Source organism: Daphnia magna, linkage group LG5 (assembly GCF_020631705.1).
Source record: "Daphnia magna isolate NIES linkage group LG5, ASM2063170v1.1, whole genome shotgun sequence".
Taxonomy (NCBI): domain Eukaryota; kingdom Metazoa; phylum Arthropoda; class Branchiopoda; order Diplostraca; family Daphniidae; genus Daphnia; species Daphnia magna.
Genome location: NC_059186.1, coordinates 9,046,161 through 9,053,872, shown reverse-complemented (window position 1 = coordinate 9,053,872; position 7,712 = coordinate 9,046,161). Strand labels below are relative to the sequence as shown.

Genomic DNA, 7,712 nt, shown 5'->3' with positions numbered 1-7,712 from the left:
ACCGCACTGCAATAAAACAATTTTTGAATTTGTTATTGTTAGAATTAAACAGGACAATAGTTTTTATTGTGAATCTATTGTACAATTTCCGTTAAGCTCTGTATTTTAATAGACACAATCAATGCTCTTGATATAAATACACAAGCACACTAAAAATCGTAAAATGTTAAGTATTATTTTTATACCATGAAATGGAATGTTTCTTTTTAATACTTACTACACAACTACTAATAGTAATACATAAAATCCCTTGGGGGAGAACAAACTTTATAATATTTAGTTAAAGAGTATTTTGTTATTGGAATTGTTTTTTATGGATGTCATGGTCCCCACTGTGACACGAGATAAACTAATTCATAAATTCTTGTGGCAGGGTCATGGTTCCTGAACGCAGCAACTTAGGTAAACTAGTTTATACAACCTTCAGGCAGGACAGCAGGAACCGAGTAATAAGTGATGTCATTCGTTAAGTATGTTGATCGAGTCGTATTCCGGCTTGGAGAAGAAACATTACTACTACCAGAAAACCGGGGTCAAGGCGTACGAACAAAGGTCAGAAACTCCTCGCGTGTCTTGGAATCATCGCGAAAACCGCCCAACATGGCCGACGTGACTGTCTTTGCGTTGATCTTCTGAACGCCTCGCATGACCATGCACATGTGTCTATGGTACGCAAAAAAGAGAAAATCAATGATTTGTAAATCGCTCCATCCGCCATAAGTTCTTTAATAATGAAACTTCAAAGCTTACGTCGCTTCGACCACCACGCCAACTCCGTGTGGTTCCACTGCATCGCAAACGGCCAGGGCAATCTGTTTCGTCAACCTCTCCTGGACTTGCAAGCGGCGGCTGTAGATCTCCACAATCCTGTTCAAAAAAGTAAAATAAGTGCTCCAGTTAAAATGTTGAATTTGGCAACAAAAACAAACCTGGCCAATTTGGAAAGTCCAAGAACTTTACCATTTGGTAAATAACCTATGGAGACTTTGCCAATAAAGGGTACCAGATGATGTTCGCACATTGAGAACATTTCTATGTCCTTGACAACGACCATTTCGTCATGATTCTCGTCAAAAATGGCATCATTCAAGACCTCTGAAAAAACAAAAACAAACAAAAATATAACACACCATTAGTTACTAGAATGCAATAAGGTAGTAGACGCCAGCTGTCAAGCAGTCACGCAGATAATGGTTATGAAAAACGACAGATCTTACTACACTCAAAGAGAACCAAGATCGGGAAAAGAATCGGAGATAGGACAAACAAGAAAAAAAGACGGCGAAATGCCACGCGAACGAACAGACATTCCCTAACAAAGCTGGTTATATTGTCCTGGGCACGATATCGATCGTTTTCGTAAAGAAAAGAAAGTTATGCGCATCACGTAGTCCTCGAGCTCCAAAGAGCGAGAATCTTTTTCAGCGACATCTGAGCTCAACAGGCAGCAATCAAGCTCCCTTGTACAGCGTATACCGAATCAAGAAGGACTAATTGTTCTAAACAATAGACTGGCAAGTTAAAAAGCTAAATGTTCCTTTAGGCTATTCGTTTCAAATCAACAGGGACGAGCCTGAGCAGACGTAAAACTGTAATTGACTGCACGATCTGTTGACGATGGCTCGGCCTCGTCGTTTCGCAGCGTGAATGAAAGCAACATTCATTGGCAAATGGAGTGAGAGACCCCTTGACTGCCGTCCTAGTAATCAACAGCAGTTCGTCACTTAATTACAGGGATCTAACGTGAAACGTTGGGCGAGATGATTGAACAAAAGAAACGTGGAAAGAAATAGAAAGAAAGAAAATATGTGACACAAGATTGATTGGCACGAATGAGTGCCGCCAAATAACCTTCTAGCGTTTGCTCGTATCCTTTTGTGAAAAAGAGGAAAGCTTTAGCAGCTCTCTCTGGTGTTTTCAGTAGCCCTTGGCGACACGGGTCCTCTCCTACGTCGGACAGCAAAGAACGATAGGACTCCATCATGGCCGGTAACATTTCTTCGCGATTTAGCCGAGGAGAGCGCCGTAGACTGTCGACATCTATGAACAAAACAAATGAGAATACTTAGATTTGGTTAACAATTATTCTTTAACCAGAGCTGTCAAGAAAGGGCGTCGTACGTTAAAAAAGGAATGAGGCTGCGCCTTGATTAGAAACGTAATAACACCCACTCCCATAAGACAGTCTTAATTAAGCTGTTGCATCACCTCATCACGCAAGATATGAAGGAAGCAGGTCACCTATAGGTATCTTTCTACATCACGAAACATGATTTTCTTTGGAACAATTTGATGCCACGGGCGACTGTTTTATGGGTACCGGAGTTAGACGCGTATCGACCGTCCCAGCTTCTCGGATTTTATCCAACTGACGTAGCAAAGGGAGCGTCATATAGAATATCAGACGCGGGATAAAGTACAATATCGTGTCACAAGTAGCTTCACAAGTTTCGGGGAGTGCTCCTTATGTAGATCTAGGTGTGTCCACCGTTAAAAGTTGTAACAGACAAACAAGTGCAACCGCTTCAACCCGATGCTCTAAATCTGCTCCAGGCACCTCTATTTTGGCGACAGATCCAAATTTAAAAGCGAATTTTTACGGTTTTCACACAGACTACGCAAACCAAGTCAAGGGCATTTCTACAGCAGATATAGGGTCAATGTTTTGTTTTTTAAAGGGCAAACGGATTAAACCTCAACACGAGTTTTCTGAAACTCAAAACTGTCTAAAATGTAGAGATTTTGAAGATATAGGCCAATGGCGGATTACATTGACAAAAGAAAACTGACCTATTGTTCGCAGTCCATTAGTGATTGCTTTGCATTCTGCGTCGTCTCCATTGACAGCCGATCCAGCCACTGCCTTGCTGTTTTTTAGAGCTTCCATGTTTGCGTTCGGTTGTTCTAGAGATTAAAGTAAAAATAAACAAAATAAATAGTGAGACCATCTTTTCACCTAAACAGTAGTATCGGCGACAAAGGATTATTAAACATTTACTCTACAATACCTATTTGAAGTTTCTAATTCTGAAAATTGTCCCCCTTCTATTTTTTACGAAAATAAGAAATGCCCAACTGCTCAGCGTTTCTATCACCAATGGTGCTGTTGCTTCGGAGACTGTGAGGAGACTGTCCTTCTTTTGCCGCCTAACGCCTTTATATACACAAGGAGAGCGTGTGCCGAGAAGCAACAGCTCTCTGGTTTACAATCAGGTTGTTCATCGCCAAGAGCTTACGTAATATTTGGATCAGTCGCAAACTTTTGAAACTGCGCCATTACAACGAAATTGGGGTTTCCCTAGTACATATCCATTATTGGAAAAAGTGGGTTCCAAACAAGAGACAAAAAAAGAATAATTAATAGCAATGCAATGTTTCGTATGAAACATTTACGGTGTACGTATGTACAACAATTACAACAACGAGCTACAGTTTTACAATAAACACCCGGAAAACAGTTGCTGTTAATCAAGTCACGTAGACAGTCGGATGATGTTTGAAGCTGTTCTTCTTTTCGCCTTACAATTTTCTTTCTTCTATCTAACGCGGGAAAATGGTCTATCGTTTAGATATTGCGAGTCGGGGAAGCGCAGCAGTGCGTAAGACTTTAACAAGAAGTCAATCGCCCATAAAGAGAGAGAGATTGAGTGTGCCTTGATGAATTTCTAATGAAATTGCCACTTATTTCTACTACCCCCGCTCTCTCCCATTCCATTGACTTGCATAGCTGAGCTTGCCGATCTGATGACGCGGGAAGCTCCCGGATCGATGACTTTTTCTGATGGTAGATAAGATCAAAAGACTCGAGCACTAAAACCTGATCTCATGTTCATTCATCGACAGTCTGAGCGCTCTCTGCTCCAACAAGATGCTCGAGGGAACATTGTAGAAGGTTTGAATCGATCTACTTTGCTACCATATCCAGGAGTTACGTTCAAAACGATTAGTTGCGAAACACGATTTAGCTATCGGTATTTTTTGTTATTTACGTGATTAATGGAAAAAGGGCTTCTATATACTTAGGAGCCCACGTCACAATACTTGATCGATGACCATGAGCGCGTTCAATCAATCAATGATTCGATAAAGTAAGTGCCTTGGTTATGAAATATGAGGAAATGAGTTTAGCCCAATTTTTTTTTTGTCCCGTAACTGCCATTGAAGTCACAGTAGCATGGAAATAAGCTGCAGAAATGTTTTCAAATTTTCTCAGATTTTGGACTATTTCTACATTTTTGCAATCTTTTAAAGCTGTAATTTTACAACCAAATGAGAAACACAAGAAAATTGGAACTAGTTGGACCATGAGCTAAGTTAGGTTACGTTGAATACTGTGGTTACGAAATTGTAATAACTAGGTCAGGGCTATTTACACCCCAATTAATATTATTATTTTTAAAATAAAAACTCCTAGTAAGTCTTGAAACCCTGAACTAATTCTAGAGGTGAAATTTAAAAGTTCATAATCTACTTACTGATTGTGGTGACTCAGGTGTATGTTCCGTGGAAGTTGAAGCAGTAAAAAAATGTAGGAGAAATAGACCTGGGAGACTTTGAATTTCAGCTGAAATCAATATTCACTTACGTCTACACCAGAGTTTCTAAGGATCTAAAAAAAAATGCAAAATAAATTTTTCTAAAATTTTTTATGCCATTATGGAAATTTTCATGACCGTTGGGAAAAGGCCACCGATACAGCCCAAGTCGCAACTCATACTAAAAGTACTTTTTGCTGTGTTTAGGTCCCTGTCATCAAAGATAAGATGAAAAAAAAAAAGGGGGCTTGGGCAAGTTAAACGAAGATATCGAATTCAAAATGTGACTCTTGTCAACAAACAACTGTCTTCCTTAACCAGCAGACGATCGCACTACTGTCATGGTAACCTGCCATAGCAACCGTTTTGTTGTTGTTGCTTCAACTTTTCGAAGTCTGGCGTCGTTATTTAGCATATGATGGAAAAGAGGATATGGCAGAACTACATTTAATAGGCCAAATCATCGGAGGAACAGAGTTTACAGAGAAATCCATCTTCTGCCGTTGGCAACTATCTTCAGGTAAGCGTCAATCGATTTCTACTACTCTTTAAGCACCATCAGTTCAAATCCTCGTCATCAGTTTGGTGTCAGTCAAATTCTAATAAGCATTGCAGGCAACAATTGGCGTGTTCTCGAAGGTACTACAGAGGGTCAGACGCAACTCGACACTCCGCAAATTGGCTCACTGACTAGTTGGAATCATCCGCTGGATGTACACTGGGCTACCAGAGGTCTTCAGGGCTGGCCACAAATTCATTTTCAAATTTACCATCTTGACGCTTACTCGCGAACTAACCTGATCGGCTACGCTTCTGCATCCATTCCTACGCGTCCTGGTATTCACTACGTCGATGCTCCGGCGTGGAGACCCTTAGGTGCTTTTTTGTGTGTGCAAAGGAACCTATATCTTTGTATCTGCTTGATAAAATATCTATAGTTATTGATCGATCGTTTTTATTTTTTAGGAACATTTACCGAAGAACTGATGCGCCACTTTATTGGCGGTGGAATCGAGCTAACCGACGCTGAACGTATCCAAAACGGAGCCGATCGATCCCGTTTGAAGACAGAAGCGGCTGGTAAAGTTCATTTGGAAATCGGATTAATCTTCCGGGATTTCAAAAAGTTCGGCATCGAGTACTGAGCAGACAGAAAATGACCAAAATATCCGCCATGCTGTACGCTGTCGTTCAAATTGGATTGCTCTTCTCCAACAATTATGTCTCCGCTCAATCTACTACGCCACCGACAAATGTCCAACAATCTGAAGTTACTAACCAAACTGACTTGTCAAACACCAACCAATCAACCAGCGAATCGACCACCGTGAGCTCACCTGTTTGGGAGAACGCAACGTCGATGACTAGTTTCCTTACGACCGAACCATCAGCTGGTCCCACAACAGTAAATCCGGCGCCGGAAGGCGATTCCGTCAAGTTGGACCATGACCTGTTTTTGTGCACTTGCGATTTGATCGGTGGGCAGTGTGACGTCAATTGCTGCTGTGATCCGGAATGCAGTCCGGACGACCGTCGTCTTTTCAGCCGGTGTTGGTCGCCTCCCAGCTCTTATTTCGACCGTTACTATTGCTCACCGGATCCCAATCGTTACGGCCTCGCGTGGAACAATACACCGGAATTCCGGGTCGAATGGAGCGCTCGTAGGGGAATGTTTTGCATCGTAACGGACAACGTTCCTAAAAAGAGAATGTTTGAAGATAAGCTGCCATTGGCAGAAGATGAGGTATTCCAACACATTTTACCCAAATTGTCCGGTAGGTGGAACGTTCCAGGGCCGACTGTTGAGTTAGATCAATGGATTTATCAGCCGTTCTACAAAGAAGGATCGCCTCTTTTCACCCTACATGTCAGCGGGACCATTGGCGTGTTAAGTAAATTGCTAAAGAAAACATTTCTAAATTGAATTACATTTTCGAAAATTGTTTTAGAATTGCCATATTCGCTAAACAGCGCCACATGCAACATAGCCAAAGAAGTCACCTTTCTGCAGTCGGACGATCATTATCAATGCATCCTACCAGGAGAAGATCGATGCAATCCAAATATTCGCCTTGAACAACGGATGTCCCATTTGGCCGTCTTCCGGCTTCCGTCGTATTCTGCATCTGCCGGCTATTCTAATAGCAGCATCCGATGGGGAGATATGGACAAGCTAGCTCCAATCATAATAAGAATTTGCGATTCTGATTCCGGATGCAGATCGGATCTTCCAGCACCGGAACCTAGCTGCCAGAACTCGCTGACAGCCGTAACTTTAAGAATCAGTTACAACGGGACAGAAGGCATCCGTTCCGTATTGGTCGATCTCCTGTACGTGGCCGGAAAATCCGGAGCAGTCCGATTCCGAACGATCCATCAATCGTTGGGTGAAATTCAGAATGGGGGTGGAAGTAATCCAGTGCGAATCCGATCGGGAAATCCTGGCTACCTGAACGGCAAACCCGTCCTTGCGGCTAAACTGAACTCTTCCAGTGGAGAAGGAGGTTTTCAAACGCTGGACGTGTTTCCGGGCAAGCCCAGATCGCGAGTTATCCGATTCGGAGAGGACAGTTACCATTCTATCCGAGTTAGCAGCCCCAAAGTGGAAAATGGAACGGAATTGTGCGACAAGTGGCGCCAATTTGTCCTCGAGTCTTTCTGGGGTCACGATTTCGAACGGTTGCGTTTGGGAGCTTTCGGCAACGTCGAATTGAACGAAACGGAATTCTCGGGTTTGTGGCTGCCCATACGCATCCAATCGGATGAGTTGGTCTGCTTCAAATCTCTCATCCAAGCTGAGTTGGTCATCATCTACACGAGGTCCGGCTCTTATGACCAACCGCAAAATAAGCTGGTGGGCGCTGGACTGCAGCTTCGGTCATCGGGTGCCGAGTATTGTGCCATTGATTCGGCCAGCTGTTCTCTGTTGCTCATTCAGACGGTATCTTTCGTCATGGCCGACTCCCCCACGTTCATGATTCTTCCTCAACCACCGCGTTGGAGAATTCAGTTACCTTACGATTTCTTTTATCCTTTTCTTTTGTCCTCGGCTTCTAGCACAAGTCCATTAACCTTCTTCATGGTCATTTCAACGTTTTGTTTTTCCACCGATAGATGGCGGTTGCTGTCTGAATGGGAATAAAATAAAAAGATGTGGTTAGTTTTTCGTTCGGTAGA

The 7,712-nt window shown here is 42.5% G+C and overlaps 3 protein-coding genes across 5 annotated transcripts; 2 read left to right on the top strand and 1 right to left on the bottom strand.

Annotated features, from left to right (window-relative positions):
* Positions 1-85: 85 nt before the first annotated feature.
* Positions 86-4,609, bottom strand: LOC116922984 (GTP cyclohydrolase 1). 2 transcript variants are annotated; one of them, XM_045174372.1, is made up of 6 exons: positions 4,476-4,609; positions 2,791-2,904; positions 1,852-2,040; positions 930-1,095; positions 751-867; positions 86-663 (listed from the first exon to the last, which is right to left on the bottom strand). In XM_045174372.1, exons 2-6 carry the CDS (start codon positions 2,885-2,887, stop codon positions 534-536), a joined length of 699 nt encoding a protein of 232 aa, XP_045030307.1. In that variant the 5' UTR covers positions 2,888-2,904; positions 4,476-4,609; the 3' UTR covers positions 86-533. The 2 variants fall into 2 exon arrangements, with proteins under 2 accessions (XP_045030307.1, XP_032785384.2); XM_032929493.2 differs by lacking the exon at positions 4,476-4,609 and adding an exon at positions 3,009-3,170.
* Positions 4,610-4,920: 311 nt separating this feature from the next.
* Positions 4,921-5,680, top strand: LOC116923019 (B9 domain-containing protein 2-like). Of its 2 annotated transcripts, none has more exons than XM_032929544.2 (3): positions 4,921-5,055; positions 5,151-5,411; positions 5,502-5,680. In XM_032929544.2, exons 1-3 carry the CDS (start codon positions 4,968-4,970, stop codon positions 5,678-5,680), a joined length of 528 nt encoding a protein of 175 aa, XP_032785435.2. In that variant the 5' UTR covers positions 4,921-4,967. The 2 variants fall into 2 exon arrangements, with proteins under 2 accessions (XP_032785435.2, XP_032785436.2); XM_032929545.2 differs by having other exon boundaries at positions 5,151-5,421; positions 5,502-5,635.
* An 11-nt stretch (positions 5,681-5,691) lies between these two features.
* LOC116922828 (tectonic-1-like) lies at positions 5,692-7,712 on the top strand. The gene is made up of 2 exons (XM_032929278.2): positions 5,692-6,427; positions 6,485-7,712. The coding sequence occupies exons 1-2, from the start codon at positions 5,692-5,694 to the stop codon at positions 7,675-7,677; spliced, it is 1,929 nt and encodes a 642-aa protein (XP_032785169.2). The 3' UTR covers positions 7,678-7,712.